The sequence below is a fragment of the Hylobates moloch genome, unplaced genomic scaffold (assembly GCF_009828535.3).
Source record: "Hylobates moloch isolate HMO894 unplaced genomic scaffold, HMol_V3 SCAFFOLD_18, whole genome shotgun sequence".
In the NCBI taxonomy this organism is placed as follows: Eukaryota; Metazoa; Chordata; class Mammalia; order Primates; family Hylobatidae; genus Hylobates; species Hylobates moloch.
The window spans coordinates 59111007-59130891 of NW_026652293.1; the positions used below are offsets into that span (position 1 = coordinate 59111007).

At 40.6% G+C, this 19885-nt stretch overlaps 1 protein-coding gene and 1 pseudogene across 1 annotated transcript in view; both read right to left on the reverse strand.

Moving 5' to 3' along the window:
- Positions 1–982: 982 nt before the first annotated feature.
- Positions 983–2901, reverse strand: LOC116457433 (uncharacterized; annotated as a pseudogene).
- Positions 983–19885, reverse strand: part of ACBD3 (acyl-CoA binding domain containing 3) — a 45395-nt gene continuing 26492 nt past the window's right edge. Inside the window, exons 4-8 of the mRNA XM_032136747.2 lie at positions 18032–18190; positions 15420–15594; positions 10908–11094; positions 8598–8882; positions 983–3115 (exon numbers count right to left, since the gene is read on the reverse strand). Of these exons, the coding sequence (XP_031992638.1) occupies positions 2904–3115; positions 8598–8882; positions 10908–11094; positions 15420–15594; positions 18032–18190 (1018 nt within the window). The 3' untranslated portion in view covers positions 983–2903. The remainder of the gene's footprint in view (positions 3116–8597; positions 8883–10907; positions 11095–15419; positions 15595–18031; positions 18191–19885) is intronic.

Genomic DNA, 19885 nt, shown 5'->3' on the forward strand with positions numbered 1-19885 from the left:
TTGAGACAGAGTCTCGCTCAGTGGCCCAGGCTGGAGTGTAGTGGCGTGATCTCAGCTCACTGCAAGCTCCGCCTCCCAGGTTCATGCCATTCTCTTGCCTCAGCCTCCCGAGTAGCTGGGACTACAGGCGCGTGCCACCACACTCGGCTAATTTTTTGTATTTTTAGTAGAGACGGGGTTTCACCGTGTTAGCCAGGATGGTCTTGATCTCCTGACCTCGTGATCTGCCCGCCTCGGTCTCCCAAAGTGCTGGGATTACATGCATGAGCCACCGCGCCCGGCCCGACTGTTGAACTTTAAGCCCTAATGAATTATTAGCAATTATTTATTATTTTGAACCGGTTGCTTCTCCTGCTCCAAAAGACAGATGGTCAAGACTCAGTAGCGTGGTTCCCAAGATGTGCTTACCTCAACCGCTCTCCTTAATGTGTCTTCAGTCTGGCTTTACGGTATCCCACAGAGCAAAAATACCAAGATGGTCACCTCATCTGTCTCCTCAGATTTCAAAAGAAAAAAATTACGCCAGTCACCCTGCCTATCAGTGGGGTCATCTGGATGTAGCAACCTCATTCTGGGACTCCACATCACACTGACTGGGCACTTCCCCACAAGTGCTCTGCAATCATCCACCCTGAGCAAGCGAGGGCTCTGCCTCCGGAGATCCATTAAAGTGTGCGGGGTCCACATATTTCATAGAACACACTACATACATGGTAGTGTAGAGAAACAACTTTATAACCTAGTCATTTTCAGTAAGAAATCAGTGCTAGCCTTTGCATTTAAAAGTGTGGAAAAATTTAAATCTATTTTAACTCCGTAAGGTAATTAATAGTAAAACTAAAATAATCGGCCAGAAAGAGTTGTTTTTCAACTAGAGCCTTTTAAAACAAAAAAGATGTTTGAAACATTTTTCTCCTACCCAAATGTTGAAATACTGTACTAATGCTTCAGAGAGTAACTATATTAATGAAACATCAACAAGTTACAGATAAACATTTTAATTGATTAAATATATTACTTTCAAGATCTTTTTGAAATCGCACTTGTACTGTACTAATCAACAGCCAAAGGCAATAAAAAAGTTTAAAACCAAAAATATTCTGACATGAACATGACAGGAACCGCTGCTATGTAAAGTAACATACACTGCTCCCAAGAACAATGATATTTTTAGGAGATAATTCATCTTAACATGTGCAAGGACAGATCTGTAATCAAAGGCTAGAAGAAATATATATTAGTGCCTGCTTTTTAAAAGTTTATTTTACATTTTAAATACAGTGTTTTTCTCATAAAAAAAAAAATCCAGGAAGTGCCTAACTCCATGGTTTCTATACCATATGTACATGAGAGCTGACAGAGAGCCTGACAAATGTTCTGGATGTAACAGTATGAACACCTACGAGCTGGGACTACTTCTGAATCAAAATTAAAAAACACAAATTAAGCACTGCTTAAGAAAAAAATAATCCAGTTTCTGAACAACCAAAAGAGAACAGAGTTAGATATGTACAAAACCAGGTATTAAAAAACAGAAATACAGCACACAAAAAACTCAAACAACCCATATGTAGTGAACTGTATATACTGCAGTTAATGAAAACCCTCCTACAAGAAGTGATTTAGGATTTGAAATTTTAAAAATCTAAGTACTTCAGTAACAACATATAATAACAACATTAAGTGTATATTGCCATCTTTGTCATTTTCTATCTATACCACTCTCCCTTCTGAAAACAAGAATCACTAGCCAATCACTTATACAAATTTGAGGCAATTCATCCGTATTTGTTTTCAGTAAGGAAAAAAAGATGTACCTCTTCCCGTCAATAAAGAAATAATACAAATTAAAGCTATAAAATTTAAGCATGGGCATATGTATTTCCAATTCTCCTTAATAAGTAATTCCAAACTGGAATAATGTGGGGTTTGTGACTAAGTAGTAACAAATTAAAAGAAAATAGACTGCCTCTGGCAGTGACTTCCGTATTAGTGCAATGTTACTTCCCATATGCTGAATTATATTTAAACGATTTTATGTATTTTAATTCAGTAGGTGCCAATTTGAGTTTGTAAAATCCCTAATTTTATTCTTTGTGCAGAAAAGTTTCAATTTGAGATACTCTATGAAGCCAAATCAAAACAAAACAAAAAATCTGTATTTTGCTACTAGTAGTATGAATACCAAATAAAGATACAAGGATTCAAAGTTTGTGGAAGCTCCTGAAGAAAAATCTCTGAGGTGTTCTACGTATCTTGATACTTCAATTATCAATTAGTTTTGAACATTCTAGTTTAAGATTATCTCAGAAAATAATTCTCTGTAATATAACTCTGAACTAAACAGCTGCACCCAAAGCAGAAACAATCTGGGTCATTCCGAACAAGATCAAACTGAGGCCATTTCTTTTTCTATTATAATCTGTGAGGTCTTGAGTTTTTAAGTTTTAAAAATGACCTTTAATCAAAGCCAGCTGCACCTGATATAGACTTATTAACTTATGGATTTCAAATTAGGGGGCACTGTAACTACGGGCTCTCATAAGGACACATGGAGCAGGCAGCAAGGGGCTACCATCAGCCGGGTAAGGTCAACGTTGGGGTGTTTTATTTTGGAGACTTTAAATATTTAACATGTAGCTCAGGTAACTTCAGCATCCACTAGTGACTCTGCTGGTCAGCACCCAAGGACTGGATGAGTCTGAGGAATCTCCTCTAACCCCAAAGTATGAATGCTAAACAGTCTCAAGGAAATTTTGATTCCCAGCAAGAGTTCACAAACCATCAGACCAATATCAATAAGGTAAACTCTGACTCTAATGCTCCACAAAAGTAAAAAGAAACTTCCAAATTAAATGTCATCTTCTGCCCAACCCTAGACTCCAGAATTTGTAACAACATTTTTATCTAGTATAATAGACTCTGTAGTAGACTGATTTTGACCTCCACAAAGAGTAGGAGTTGTCAAACTTGAGGAGATAGACTCCTCTCCCTGGATATTGGTGGCTGCCAGCATACACCTCCTCATGACAGTCCCGTCGGTACACAGGCACAATCTCATCCAGGAGAGGCTTGTTGGCATTCTTTTTGGCTTTCTCTTCACAAGTGATGTTTTCTGTAAGAACAGAGACAAGTCAATGAACAGATTCAGGAAAACCACACTTGCATCAAGCAATTAAAATCTATCCTTTCTTTTTTTTTTGGAGACAGAGTCTTGCTCTGTCACCTAGGATGGAATGCAGTGGCGTGATCTCAGCTCATTGCAACCTCTGCCTCCTGGGTTCAAGCAATTCTCCTGCCTCAGCTTCAAAGTAGCTGGGATTCCAGGCGCGCACCACTACACCCAGATAATTTTTGTATTTTTAGGAGAGAGAGGGTTTCACCATGTTGGCCAGGATTGTCTCGATCTCCCGACCTTGTGATCTGCCTGCCTCAGCTTCCCAAAGTGCTGGGATTACAGGCATGAGCCACTGTGCCCAGCCTATCCTTTCTTTGAGAAACTGCTCTTGTTGGGAATTCTGTTGAACCATTTAACAAGTTATGTGCATGTGAGCATTTATTAGTTCCATTCATTCATTCACTCACTCACTCATTCAAATACCCGAGTATGTGCTATATATCAAACCCTGTTCTGAGCCCTGGGAGCCCAGTGATGAACATCTAGTGGTAGCAGTGGTCAGCATCCTATCTCTTTCTGTGCTTACTACCATTCCTATTTCTAGGTCCCATTTTCCCCTTTCCATAGCCATTCAATTTCTAATTCATCCCCAGGAATTTCATTCATCTAAGTAACATGAAAATGTTGCTCTCATCATCCTCCTTCTGACCAATATTTGGAAAGATGGAAGATGATTTGTGAGGACTATTGCTTTCTGTGTATCTTAAATATAAGCAGTAAAATGAAAAAACCATAGTAGGGAGATAGGCATTCAGAGATACTCTGAAAATTCAATTATTTTCACTAGGTCAATTTAACCCAGAGATGATCTAAGTGGCAAAAAATGGGCTCTGAAAGGTTTGCCCTGACTAATAGTTTTCTGAACTGTAATGCTATGAGGTTAGGAAAAAAAAATGTCTCTAGAAACCTACAGGAATGAGAAAATTATGAACCAGCTTCGAAGTCTCAGTTTAACATATTTAATACAAACCAGCTCAAAGAAAAGAGGTCAAGGGAGTATTCAGCATAGAAGACAAGACTTTCAGGTTTATGGGGTTTTTGTGTTTGTTTCTTTTTTGTTTTTTTAAGAGACTGGGACTACAGGCATGGATTTTCAGGTTTATAACATGGCAGAGTGAATTCTGGCAACACAAATTAACTGAGTGATGCCTGTCAATGGCCACTATCGGGAATTTAAAACAAGGTAAGTTTGAGAAATTCTCACCGTCCATAGCAGATTAAGGAGATACGATGATTGACTATAATGTGGCATCCTGGAATGGATCTTGGAACATTAGGTAAAAACTAAAAACATCTGAATAAATATGGACTTTAGTTAATTAATGAATCAATGTATCAATATTGTTTCACTAGCTGTGATGAGTGCACCACAGTACAATGTAAGATGCTAACAAGAGAGGGAACTTGGTGCAGGGTATATGCGTACTCTTTGTACTATCTTTGTAACTTTTCTGTAAATCTACAACTATTCTAAAATTAAAAGTTCATTTAAAAAAAGCAGATGGCACTCTTATAAAGGTAGGTCAAAACCAGATTTACTTTACCACAGAAATACCTATAATTAAGCATGTTTCATGTGCAAATGAGAAATACAGAACCATCCAAAATGTACACTATTGTTGACATCCAAGAAATAGACTGGTCCATTGATTCAAGACTCAAATTTTGTTCTAAATCTATAAAACTAAAGATTACTGGGATAGATGAAAAGGCATCTTTTATGAATTTAAGCCAAGGTTTAGGACCTGTAAACAGTGAAGAAAGTGGAGAATTAAAACAGGAGGATGTGTTACCATCCATGCTTCTTCAGAGAAAGCAAACTCCTCTGTCTACCTTTCAAGACCTAAGGAAGAAAAACCAAACCAAAAAACAAAAAACTCAGACTCTTCTACCATATGAAATACAAGACACGGTAGGACAGTAGCTTCTAAGGCATAGGGACAAATACAGTTTGTGAGCTAAATCTTTAAATGGGATAAAGTGATGCTCACGTAATAAACAATTCTTAGGAATGATAAAGCTTCACTGCTGTGAGGCTAAAATGTTTTAGCTGCAAATCATTTTATGATTAGGAATGGTACAAGCACAGGGAATGCCATCTTTCATTTGAGGGACATATTAGAACTAAGATCAAGGATATTAAGGTTCTCACCTCTAGAAATGAACCCCTGCCATTTTCACTAGTGATCTTCCCAACACCAATATAACCCCAAAACTATCATCAGCTGAGGGTTCAGACTCGGCAGTAACCACCTTTTAGAAGCTCTCTAATAGGCAAGCCAGGAGAAATACACTACCTCAACCAACTTCTGAACAGAGAATTCTTATTCACAAAGCTCTTTTTTTTTTTTTTTTTTTTTTGAGACGGAGTCTGGCTCTGTCGCCCAGGCTGGAGTACAATGGCATGATCTTGGGTCACTGCAATCTCCACCTCCCAGGTTCAAGCGATTCTCCTGCCTCAGTCTCCCAAGTAGCTGGGATTACAGGCACGCGCCACCATGCCCGGCTAATTTTTGTACTTTTAGTAGAGGTGGGGTTTCACCGTGTTGGCCACCTGACCTCAGGTGATCCACCCGCCTCAGGCTCCCAAAGTACTGGGATTACAGGTGTCAGCCACTGCACCTGGCTATCTTGTTTTTTTTTTTTTTCTTTTTCTTTTTTTTTGAGATGGGTTCTGGCTCTGTGGCCCAGGCTGGGGTGAACTGACTTGATCTCAGCTCACTGCAACCTCTACCTCCTGGGCTCAAGCAATCTTCCCACCTCAGCCTCCCAAGTAGCTGGGACTACAGGTGCACGACACCACGCCCAGCTAGTTTTTTGTATTTTTGGTAGAGACAGGGTTTCACCATGTTGCCCAGGCTGGTCTTGAACTCCTGAGCTCTGGCAATCCATCCGCTTTGGCCTCCCGAAGTGCTGAGATTACAGGCAGGGGCCACCGTGCCTGGCCTTACAAAGCTCTTTTTAAGTACAGTAATTTGTACACATACAAAAAACTTTCCTTCCCAGACATCTGCAGAGAGTCTGACTTTAATGAGTCCCTGTGATGCAACAGAAAGGACAGAACAGGTTCTGATGTTGTTGAAGGTCACATGAGAAACAGTAGTGCCCCCTGGCCAATCTGCTACAGTCCTGCTCTCTAACTGCTTTTTTTTTAGAGGGAGGGCCTAGCTCTGTCGCTCGGGCTGGAATGCGGTGGCGTGATCATATAGCTCACTACAGCCTCGAATTCCTGGACTCAAGTGATCCTCTTGCCTCAGCCTTCCATGTACCTGGGACTACAGTTACATGCCACCACACCCAGCTAACTAAAAATAATTTTTTTTCACAGAGATGGGGTGTCACTCTACAAAACGGGTTGCCCAGACTGGTCTTAAACTTCTGGTCTCAAGAGATCTTCCTTACTTGGCCTCCCCAAAAGCTGAGATTATAGTCGTGAGCCGCCGTGCCCAGACAGGCTTTTTCTTTTTTTTTATTTTTGAGACGGAGTCTCGCTCTGTCACCCAGGCTGGAGTGCAGTGGTGCGATCTCTGCTCACTACAACCTCTGCCTCCCAGGTTCAAGTGATTCTCCTGCCTCAGCCTCCCAAGCAGCTGGGATTACAGGCGCCTGCCACCACGCTTGGCTAATTTTTATATTTTTAGTAGAGACAGGGCTTCACCATGTTGGCCAGACTGGTCTCGAACTCCTGACCTTGTGATCCGCCCACCTCAGCCTCCCAAAGTGTTGGGATTACAGGCGTGAGCCACCGTGCCTGGCTCAGGCTTTTTCAATCTTACATTTTTTCTTTCTGTCTCAGTCAGTATTATTTATGGGCAATGCTTTCCCTTGCTGGTGGTATTCAGGAATAAAGACTGATGAAAACAAAATGCCACATAAGACAAAGCAGCTCATGCTTCCATATTTACCAGCTAGAATCTTGACCTGTGGTATAATGAAGGATTTTAAATCTGCTTCTGTCGTAAGAGTCAATCTGCAAGATGTACTGAAATTTCTGGGATACTCCGATGGTTCATGTAGATAATGGTACGGAATTATCTTTGGATTACCTTTTGATTAGCATTAAATATTAACTGTTAAATTGAATATTAAACTTAATTTCAAGAAATGTTATGGTACACCTGCTGTGTATGCTTCTGTAGATAGCCCCAGAGGCCCCAGGGTGTTGCATGGTATGGTAATATGATTGGACAACTCTGTACTTCACAAATTGATAGAACTTTCAGGCTTATTCCATGTACTTTCAACAGTATCTTTTTAACTTTATCCCACTGTAATCTGTAAAGCAACATTGCCAACCCTCTTCAAGAACAAGCAGTCTGTTTACAAGCCACCTGAAAGGTCAGTTAGTCCGGAAGAACTGAGACATGGTGCTTTTCCATTCTCACAGGGCATGCATTCCATATCACTTTCAATCAAGTCAACAAATAAATTAAGTGCTTATTAAGTGTATATAAACAAACCCTACATTCTAACTTTCCTGGGTAACAAAAATAAACAGACCATCTTCTCAAAAAGCAATACATTTATAACCTTTTTCTTAGACCAAGATATTTTAGACTGTCCTTTAAAACACCCAATTTTGTCTACTTATTCAGAGGAAGTAAAAAAATTCCACTCTAGCAAAATAGGGATTTCCAAATGGAAAAATAATTGAAATTTTTTTTAAGTGGAATGTTCTGGTGAGTTTCTGTATTTACATAAAAAATTTTAGAATAATGACCTAAAAAGCTAATATCAACAATATAAATTTAAATAAATGCCAGGGTTGACAGGAATTCTTACTTGCTCCTCTAAAATTTTTCAAAGTGGGCCGAGCTGTGGCTCACGCCTGTAATCCCAGCACTTTGTGAGGCCGAGGAGGGTGGATCACAAAGTCAGGAGTTCGAGACCAGCCTGACCAACATGGTGAAACCTCGTCGCTACTAAAAATACAAAAAATTAGCTGGGCACAGTGGTGCGTGCCTGTAATCCCAGCTACTCAGGAGGCTGAGGCAGGAGAATCGCTTGAACCTAAGAGGCCGAGACTATAGTGTGCAGAGATCACGCCACTGCACTCCAGCCTGGGAAACAGAGTGAGACTCCATCTCAAAAAAAAAAAAAAATTTTTTTTTCGAAGTGATCTTGCGTATTTGGCTTTTCAACACACAAGGTTAGAAGTAAAATAGTATTCAGAAAGGAGTAAAATAGCAAATTGCCACATAGATTTTCCTGGCATTCAGAAAAATTCAGGTTCAGGCCCCAGTCCCCTACAGGAGCCTGGCCTCACAACCTTTTCAGCCCAAGGTCCCACTAATGAAGAAAGTGCTCCCTAACCGTGAAGTGTTAGTCAGGAAGCATAAGGCTGGGTGACACCCGAACTATGTACCATTTCTGCCAACACACAACCCAGCAGCTACTGAATATGGACCAAGGGTTCTACCTTCTTCCTCCTCATCGTCATCGCTGGACTCACTGACATGCACGCTGACAGCAGTGTTTGGAGAGTCTGTCCATTCAAAATACACCCCAAACCCAATGTCATAATTGTCTGTAGCAAATTCCCAAAAGAGATATGATCCTTCTTCATGGGTGGGTACTCGAACAGTGACCACTTCTCCTCGGCCCACTGTAATCACGGAATCTGCATCCTGCTGAATCTTCTCTTTGAAGTCTTTGATCTGAGGTCGTGTCCACATGGATGGAGCTGCTATTACTGGAAGAGATTCTAAAGGCAACAGGAATTAAAAAGCTAAAGAAAAAGAGCCTTCACCCTGCAGGTAGCCACATTTTCATAGGACTACCTGATCAGTTGTACTCAGGCACCAAGTACAATATGGTCTAGCTTAGATCAAGGACTTGGAGGAATAAAAAAGCTTCCCCATGGGAGTCTCTCCAGATTACTATGCTTAACAATGTTGCAGGCACTCAGAGGTCATCATACTTCTTCAAGTAACAACGGCAGCCCACAATTTTAGAATCGAATTTTTTTCAGCACTCCCTCTATGAGGATTCAAGAATGACCTTGGGAAGGCCCCAGCTGGAGTAAGGGAAATATTCTAGCAAAGAAGAGAGATTCTGGCTTTAGGAATAAATTACTCTTGTGGATGTGAACAAAGAAAGCTGGACTTTGACTTCAGCCTGTCTGTTGAAAAATTCTTCACCTCCAACTATCCCAAAGTTCTAGGGACTATTCTAAAGGAGCTCAAAGAAACAAAAACTCGGACAGGATTAGAACCACTAGGGATTGAGAAAAAGGGGTAAAGTCTTGTTACTGAGCAGTATCTATGTGCACTTGACTATGCCATAAGTTTTTCAAAGTTAGTCACAGAGCCTTTGAAATATTTTCTCTCATTTGAAAATGCTAGTATAATCCCTTGATAAAAAAAAAGGGAAGGGGGCAGTAAACTAAGGGATTTCAAAGCCTTTTCTGAAGCAATTATTACTTGTTCTAAACAGACAAGGAAGATCTCTGAAACCAAATTTCTTATGAACCATACCACTATCCCTGACCACTGTCACTGAAATGCTCTCCTCTTCCTCCTTAGTTAACTCCTCTTGCTTCAGATATCTCAGGTCAATTGTCCCTTCCTCTGGGAAGCCTCTGGTGGCCTCTCTGACTAGGTCACACTTTCCTGTTTTACATTCTCTCAAAGATAATGTACCTCTCTCTCCATCATACTTATCGCAGCTACAATCTACATTTTCTGTGTGTTATTTTGCCTCACCACTGTACCCCTGGCACTCAGGAAACCTTCAACTAATTGCTGAATGAACAAATGAGCTGCCCATGGAAAGCTAGTAGAGCTTTGAAAATGCAGTTATTTTCTAGGCAACATGATACTTTAGTCTCAAAAATATATCTATTTATATGGTAGCCAGCCTCCAGGATGGTCCCCAGGGATCCTCACCTCTGGGTCTTCATGCACTTGTGAGGTACCACCCACAATATATTAGGATTGGTATGTGTGACCAACAGAATATGGTGGGAGTTCCAAAGTCAAGGCATAAAAGACACTGCCACTTCTGCTAGGGGAAGCCAGTAACTGTTTTGAGGACCCTCAAGAAGCCCTATGGAGAGGCTTCATGGGGCCAGGAATTGAGCTTCCGGCCAAAATCCAGCCATATGAGGGAACCATTTTGGAAGCAGATCTTCTAGTCCTGACATCAACATCTTGACTGCAATCTCATGGAACCTAAGTCAGAGCCATTCAGCTAAACTGCTCCTGAAATCCTGACCTACTGAAGCTGTGCAAAATAGTAATAAATGTTTATTGTTATTTCAAGCTACTAAATTTAGGTGTAATTTGTTTTTGTTTTTCTTTTTTTTGAGAGAGAGTCTTGCTTTGTCACCCAGGCAGGTGGAATCATAGTTCACTGCAGTCTCAAACTCTTGGGCTCAAGTGATCTTCCTGCCTCAGCCACCCAGAGTGCTGGGATTACAGGTATGAGCCACTGCACCCAGCCTGTAATTTGTTATGCAGCAACAGATAATTTATTTATATGTATATATATGATAAGACAAAACATAACTTTTGTCTTAAAAGTGTCCAAAGACATCTGATTTGCTCTTCTACACTGGTCTATATGAGTCACCCAAGCATCAGATTCAGACTAAAAAGAGTAAAAACAATGTTCAACTCTCACAAATATGTAATCGTTCTCAAAAGCTAATTATAACCTGACTTCATGACTTTTGCCTTTCACAGATTCGGAATTAGGACATCTGGACAAATACATATGCAAAACCTACCTTTTGGTCCATTCTCCAAGGCTTCTTCTGCAGCTTCTGGTTCCAGTTCTTTTTCGGAGCTGTCAGTGTGTGTTTTGGCCTGTCCATTAACCGACATCATATTACTTGGTACAGGTGCATTCACTTTTGATGATGTAGGCAAGGAAGACCCAGCCACTACTACTTCCTGTTGTTTCTGTAATGCTGCCTACAAATCAAGAGAAAGTGAAGACACACTGACCAGGAAGGCTAGCAAATAGGACATCTGCCCTGGAGTACATCTGATACCATGCTTTTGCCCTACCAAAGTGCTATGCTCAAGAAATTACTAATAAATTTTTATCAGTTTTTATCCTGTCTATAATATTAGTAGTACAATATCAAACTGACAGCTAAAAATAATAAAAAATCAATAAAAATTAATGTGGACAAAAACCTGCAACTAAGGCTCACATTTCTGTGATCTGAGAATCACCATAAAAACTAACCAGGAAAAACTGAAGTAAGTAAAGCCAGGAGAAGTGGCTCACACCTGTAATCCCAGCACTTCAAGAGGCCAAGGTGGGTGGATCATTTGAGGTCAGGAGCTCAAGACCAGCCTAACCAACATGGTGAAACCCCGTCTCTACTAAAAATACAAAATTAGCTGGGCACGGCGGCGCATGCCTGTAATCCCAGCTACTTGGCAGGCTGAGGCAGGAGAATTGCTTGAACCCGGGAGGCGGAGGTTGCAGTGAGCTGAGATCAGGCCATTGCATTCCAGCCTGAGCAAGAAGAGCGAAACTCCATCTCAAAAAAAAAAAAAAAAAAAAAAAAAGTAGAAATAACCCAAAATAAAACTATTAAAGGCAAAAATTGAACACAGTAACATGTGCTCTTAAAATTGATGGAAGAAAAAAATCTTGATAAACTTGGTGGGAATAGTCACAGAAGAAAATTCACAAAGGCAGAAGCTATAATTGGCAAAATCTGGTATGGGCCCCCAAAGTAATAAAAAAATCAAATATGGACAATTATTCTAAAATAATTGACCCCAAAAAATCAATAAATTAAAACTTCAGGGAAAAATTATGATCACAATGAAATTGAAAATTGTTAATCGTGTTGTAAAATGCTGACCTAAGAATTAAACAGATTTACAGGATGTAATTTGAGGTTAAAAATATTTTCTCAATGAAAATTTGTCACTGTTTATATGGTTATGATTGAAATGTGTATTCACAAATATAAAATCAAAATGTCCTCTGAGTCAAAATGGCCATAAAAACATCTTAAATCCAAAGGACTATTTTGGGACATTCCTATTCTAAATCAACATGGACAGATACTACTTCAAATATCTGAGTATTACTTAGGTAACTTTGGTGGGGAACTATAAATTGAATTACAACATACATGTAGAAAAGTGTACAAATGATAAATTACACAGCTTGATCAATTTTCATAAATCAAACACATCCATGTAACTAATACTCAGATCAAGACAGTATCTGCATCCAGAATATTCCCCGGTACCCCTTCCTGGGCACCTGCCCTGAAGGGTAACAACTATTCTGACTTATAACACTATAGATTTGCTTTGCCTATTTTAAAACTTTAAAGAAATGGGTTGTATATAGTATACGTTCTTTTTTATGTCTGGCTACCTTCACTCAACATTACTTTTATAAGCTACATCTATAGGGTCACAAGTAATTGTATTTTGTTGTTTGCATTACTATTAAGTTATTCCATCATGAAAAGATAAAATCTATCTATTCTACTGCTGATGAGCATTTGGGCATGTAAGCAATGTTTTAAACTAAAACATTGTCACAAGTAAGCAAGTATGCATATGTTCACTGCAGGAAAAAAAATACACACACACACATACACACATACACGGAAAAAGGCTTTAGTATCCCATGGGGTAGGGATAATGATATATTTTGGCATATCTCTACACACATTTCATTGAATGTATCATTTACAAGCCAATTACTTAAATGAATAGCAACGCCTCTCTTTGCTGCTAATATAGGTTAATAACATGCTTAAGATTTTAAGATATCTTCTTCCAAGGTCTGGATTTTCAGTAATTTCCACGTCAATTTTCTAGAAGGGATACTAGCTTCCAGAAAAAGTACCTAAAATCAAAACAAGTCAGCACATTCAGAACATTTACTGCATGACAGGAAAGCAAAAGAGCATTTTTGATGATCAATAGGCCCAGCTCAAATGGTCCCTCATCTCCACTAATCCTTTCTTGAAAGGCTCTAGCAGAAAAACAACTTTCTCTGGGATCCCCTGACCATGAATCTATTGTACTACATGTAATAGATTGTAATGATATATTTACATACTCTCTTCCTGTTATTAGGAACTTTAAAAAAGCACAGAAAGGTATCCAAGCAATGTAACAAACACCCACAAATGTATCTACACCCCAAAATTAACAAATGTGTTCATTTTGCTATTTACATAAAAATTAATATTTTATAGGAGTAAAGTTCCCTTTGTTCCTTCCCCAGTCCCTTTCCTTTTCTCTTCTCAGAAGCAACCAATCAATTTGATAAACTGAGTTTGATCACTCCAATCTCAATTATGGCTTTTTTTTTTTTTTTGAGATGGAGTTTTGCTCTTGTTGCCCAGGCTGGAGTGCAATGGCACAATCTTGGCTCACTGAAACCTCCACCTCCTAGGTTCAAGTGATTCTCCTCCTTCAGCCTCACCAGTAGCTGAGATTACAGACGTGTACGACCATGCCCGGCTAATTTTGTATTTTTAATAGAGATGGGGTTTCTCCATATTGGTCAGGCTGTTCTCGAACTCCCAACCTCAGGTGATCCACCCACCTCAGCCTCCCAAAGTGCTGGGATTACAGGCGTGTGTCACCGCACTTGGCCTATGGCATTTTTTTTTTTTCAAGACAGGGTCTCACTCTGTCACCCAGGCGGGAATGTAGTGGCGCCATCATAGCTCACTACAGCCTCAAACTCCTGAGCTCAAGTGATCCTCCCGCCTCAGCCTCCCAAGTAACTGGGACTAGAGGCGTGCACCACCATGCCCAGATAATTTTTTTTTCTTTTTTTTAAGAGATGGGGTCTCCCTATGTTGCCCAGGCTGGTCTGAAACTCCTGGCCTCAAGCAACCATTTTGGCCTTAGCTTCCCCAAGTGCTGGGATTAAAGGCATGAGCCACTATGCCCAGCCTCCATTATGGCTTTCTAGTTTTGTTTCAAAGATTTGTGGCTTTGTCCTATTTGACTTTCTTCTCATTAAATGATAGCAACCTATAAACAGGACAGAGTGTGTGTGCTATTAAAAACGATCTCACTGCCTATCAAAGAAGCAGGAAAATGGAAGTGAAACTAAAGTAGAAACAGGCTTCAGAGGAGAGAGAATAAATCTCTCAAAAATACCACCTATTATCTTGAATAAACTCTGGTTTGGCATCTTTTCCTCCTCTTCAGGATTACAAAAAACTTGCAGTGCTTTTTAACTTCTAACTGATGCCAAAGACTCAGGAGAAAAGGTTGTTTAGTAAGAATACACATTTTCAAGGAATTTAAAGAGTTTGGCAAAAACAACAAAGATTATTTCATGCAGTAAGAAATGCTGAGCAACTATAATGTAACACTTTTCTTCACTCAGATTTTTTGGCAGGTGGTAACTGCTTTATAAGTGAAAATTAAGTAAGTTAAACTAAGCTATGTTAAGTTTAAGGAGATATTTTATGCCTGCACAAGATGTAAAAAAATGAATGTAAAATTAGTGTCTTCCACAAGTACAAAAATCGTTCACAGGACAACTCTTTTCTCATTTGACTCCTCTGATAGTCCTGTGAGGTTAACAGGACAGGTGATTTGATTTTATATCCTATTGTTACGGACTGAAAGAAAGGGCAGAACAATCAGAGCAGTAAGAACTTGTCTGAGATCAAACAAGGTAATGTCAAAGCCCGAAGAGAATCCAAGTGTTATGAGACTCCCAGTCCCATGTTCTTTCACCTAAACCAACCTCTCCTATGTGGAAGCAAAATATTTGGGGGCAGGCAGCTGGAGGAGGAATAGCAATGTGCTGTTATGAGCACTGCCTAACCATGGTGCCTAACACAAAGTCAAATGGACCCAAGCTAGCTCTGCAGAACCAGCCCATGGTCTTAGGGCAGGGGCATCCTCCCACTGGAGGCTGTCCAAGCCTCTGACAGTGCACTGCCTGAAGGACATCTTTGAACTACGGCTAGTTACTCAGGTCCTTGTGTTCCAGGACCACTATTAGGGTCTATGCCAGACTCACAGTAAAGACACTCAACCCATACAACTCCCAAATACCCTTATGACAATATAACATCATCGGCTGCTTCGATAACACATATTTTCTCTCACAATTGTCTGTGCAATTCTCAAGTCTGCCTAAAAGATCACCCAAAAGTTACTTTACACCTTAGAGGCTAACTAATGCAAAATTCATTTGCGACTGTTAAAAAAGAACTTGGGTTCCAATGAAACTAAAAACTCTCTCTAAGGCTGAATTCTAGGGTTGTCTATCGTACCTGTTGCTGTGCAAGCTGGACTTGATACAACTGCTGCATATACTGCTGATAGTGTTGCTCCTGCAACTGGCGGATGAGAATTTGCTGCTGTTCGTAGTTCCCTGGATACTGTTGGGCTGCATACTGCTGGAACTGCACGGCAGTCTGGGAGTTTAAAGCTGCCATTATCTGCTGCCTAAAAACATTAAAAATATATATACTAGTCTGGCTACAGGAGATTGTTCATGACAAAATAAAATGTCCTTATTACTTACTTTTATAGTCTGTAACTCTTAAAAACAACTAAGCTAGTAATGTACAACAACTAGTATGTGTTCTGGGTCCAGAAGAAAGATTTAAGAAAATAAGCTTGGCCACTAATTTTTTACTTAGGATTTTCCAGGAAAATTCGGGATGGAAGATAAGCATATGATCATCATCATCATGACCCCCATCATAATTATTAACACTTATTGTGCCCTTACTATGTGCCATGCAGTGTTGAAAGTACTCACACATACTAACCCATTTAGTCCTCACAACAACCCTATGACAGAGGGTTCAGTAACTTGCCCAAGACTATACTGCTAGATGCTAGAGCCTGATGCAAATCCAGGCAGTTTGGCCCTAGAGATATACTAATTTACCATGATGCTATAAGATGATGGATTGTCATCTCTGACATAGATGAGGTATTTAACTGTTGGCTATGGCTTCTGTACCTAAATACATAAAAAACAGTAAGAGGCAGAAGAACAGCTGGAAGATGTTACAGGTGGCCCTGGTAAGTATAAATAAAGCCAGTGAAAAATTAAGGGTCCACAGCATTTAATTTAAAGCCTGTCTTAATAGAGGAAATACTGAAAATATCTTGGCATGCTTAGTTTAGAGATACTCATATTCTTTTATAGATAAACCACATGCTTTTTTTTTTTTTTTTTTGAGACGGAGTCTCACTCTGTCACCCAGGCTGAAGTGCAGTGGTGCGATCCCGGCTCACTGCAAACTCCGCCTCCCAGGTTCACGCCATTCCCCTGCCTCAGCCTCTCCGAGTAGCTGGGACTACAGGCGCCCGCCACCACGCCTGGCTAATTTTTTGTATTTTTAGTAGAGACGGGGTTTCACCGTGGTCTCGATCTCCTGACCTCGTGATCCACCCGCCTCGGCCTCCCAAAGTGCTGGGATTACAAGCATGAGCCACCGCGCCCGGCCCTTTTTTTTTTTTGAGACGGAGTTTCACTCTGTCACCCATGCTGGAGTGCAGTGGCGTGATCTCAGCTCACTGCAACCTCCACTTCCCAGGTTCAAGCGATTCTCCTGCCTCAGCCTCCCAAGTAGCTGGGATTACAGGCACCTGCCACCACACTTGGCTAATCTTCACATTTTTAGTAGAGACGGTTTCACCATGTTGGCCAGGCTGGTTTCAAACCCCTGACCTCAAGTGATCTGCCCGCCTCGGCCTCCCAAAGTGCTGGGATTACAGGCATGAGCCACCACGGCCAGCAACCACATGCTTCTTAACTTACTTATGTGACCAACTTAATAGAGACCTCAAAGCCATCTATTAATAGATAACAAAGCAAAGCCTCACAAACGCCTGCATACAGCACGACACTCGATCCACCTAGGACAACCTCCCTCAAAAAAGAGCTGCATTCATAGTCTTTCTCCAAAGTTGAATGAGGCCCTGGATTAGTTTGAGGCTAGCACTAAACCTTTTTCTGAGGAACTATCCAGAAATAATGAGAAGAAATCAATGGACTCTCATGTTCTCTGGTTTAACCTACAAGCCATGCCACCCCTACAAACTCAGACTTACTTCCCACAGTGTTTTATGGGTGTTAATCACTGCCTCCTTGTACCCACAGCTCCCTCTTGAAGAAACTGTCAGTCCCTGAGTCTCAAAGCCCTTACTGAGTAAGCAATAGTTGCAGCCTCCAAATGTACTGAGGACTATAAATGGTATAAATGGATATCTGACATAGACTGGGCCAACAAGATTCTCTGTCCTGGGAAATTGCAACTGGGTCTCACAGATTCCAGCCAGTCTCTGTCAGATGCATGGAAACACAGACCAAATAAATCCTGGGATAGCCTTGCATATGCCAAAGCAGACAGTGACAATTTGCAGAGAGCAAGAATGAAGCAGAGACATAAGCCGAGAGAAGCAGAGACAGGAAACAGCGCAACCAAGCAACCTCAGCTCCTGCTTCCAATCTCCGGATTCTGCAAGTGAACCCCAAAACCTTCTAATACATTCCTTTTTTTTGTTTTTTGAGGGACGGAGTTTCGCTCATTACCCAGGCTGGAGTGCAATGGTGCGATCTCGGCTCACAGCAACCTTCGCCTCCCGGGTTCAAGCGATTCTTCTGCCTCAGCCTCCTGAGTCAGCTGGGATTACAGGCATGTGCCACTGCGCCCGGCTAATTTTTTGTATTTTTAATAGAGACGGGGTTTCACCGTGTTAGCCAGGATAGTCTCCATCTCCCAACCTCAGGTGATTTGCCCGCCTCGGCCTCCCAAAGTGCTGGGATTACAGGCGTGAGCCACCACACGTGGCCCGCTCATTGCTTATTTTTATTCTATTTTTTTCCATTTCTCATTTTAAAACATAAGCCATATAATAAACTTACTTTTGCTGCTCCAACCGAAGCCTCTCTTCTTCTATCCGTCTCCTTTCTTCCTCCTCCCGGCGAAGCCTTTCCTCTTCTTCTCTCCTACGTTTCTCTTCCTCCTTTTGCAGACGTTCTCTTTCTTCCTCTTCACGCCGCCTTCGCTCCTCTTCCTCCTTCCTACAAGGCAAAGGATAGAGAATGAACCCTATATGTTGAATCCTGTTTAAAAATAAAACTGTAGCTCCCAGGGAAAACTGACACGACCTTTTTAGAGAACAAGGTGGATATATACATCAAAATTTAAAATACATACACTTTACTAGCAGAAACTTATAGGGAATCAATCTCACAATATACAAATCACATCAAGAATAATTATTGTTGCACAGCAACAGAAATGTGTCCATCATACGACACTACTTAAAGCATTATATTCCTATACCCTGAAGGATCCCCTCTAATATAGGCTCACAGCACTAAAAGCTTTTCCTTCATAATACCTGCTGTCATAATTAAATTTGTGTGATACATTCAGCAATAGATCTGCATTACCCATTAAAGTAGATGCTCCATAGGGGAAGAGACTGCCTATCTCACACTACTACATCCTCAGGGCTTAGCACCGTGCTGGAAAGAACAAGCACTCGACAAACGTGTATAGAAGTAAAAAATCCACCCTGAAACATTGCAGAGCCAAAGGATAGAAATACATGCCTAATATATAAAGACATTTAATACATTTGCTTAATGAAAAACAAAAAAGGTGAATACAAAGGAAAAGATCTGGAAGGACATACCCTAAGTTTATCAGTTATTATCTATGCAGAGGAGAGTGGAATTAAAAGAAATGTGGGAAAAAATATTTTTTTCAGTTTGTGTTTCACATACTGCCATAAATGAAAATCTTTATATTGCATATATTTGTGTATTATTTCTGAAATTAAAATTTTTGTAAAGCTTTTAATTTAAAAAAGAACGGTTAACCTTTCAGGGCAGCCCTTGCCCAGCTTTCACCCACCCCACAAGACCCTTCCAAAAAGAACAGATCCTATTGCGCTAGGAATGGACATCTTCAGGGTCTAAGAGTGGTATGGTGTTCAGGGAGGCTGCAGACAGGATGAAAGGGAAGATTTCTAAGGAGTATCAGGTAAGACACCATTTCTTGGTCCTACCACGAGAACTGTCTAAGCTACCTCACCTTTCTCCCCTCTAACTCCTATAAGTGATTAACAAATACCTAAGCCACAGCCAAGTCTCAAAATATAGCAATAACATGACCTACTTTTTTTTTTTTGAGACAGGGTCTCACTCTGTCACCTAGACTGGAGTGCAGTGGCACGTTCTTGGCTCACTGCAACCTCCGCCTCCCAGGCTCAAATGATCCTCCCACCTTAGCCTCCTGAGTAGCTGGAATTACAGGAACCTGTAACCACACCCGGCTAATTTTTGTATTTTTTTGTAGAGACAGGGTTTTGCCATGTTGCCCAGGCTGGTCATGAACTCTTGGACTCAAGTGATCTGCCTGCCTCGTTCTCCCAAAGTGTTGAGATTACAGATGTGAGCCACCACAGGCGTGAGCCACCACACCCGGCCATGACCTACTTTTAATGTGTCACAGCTGGTACAGGGCAAGAAGGTTCACAAGCCAGAGCTTAAGCTTCAGGATAGATGAAGTCTACTCTTAAACACTTTAAAATAATTCTATATGGACTTTATCCCATGACAAAAGTATATTTTTAAAAAGAAAATGCAGCTCTATATGTTGAGTAGTAACTTTTGACAATACTTAGGAGAAATATGCATATATATCATCAAAATAAGAACTTAAAAAGCAATATATAGATACTTCTTCTACAGACATCCTAGCGATAC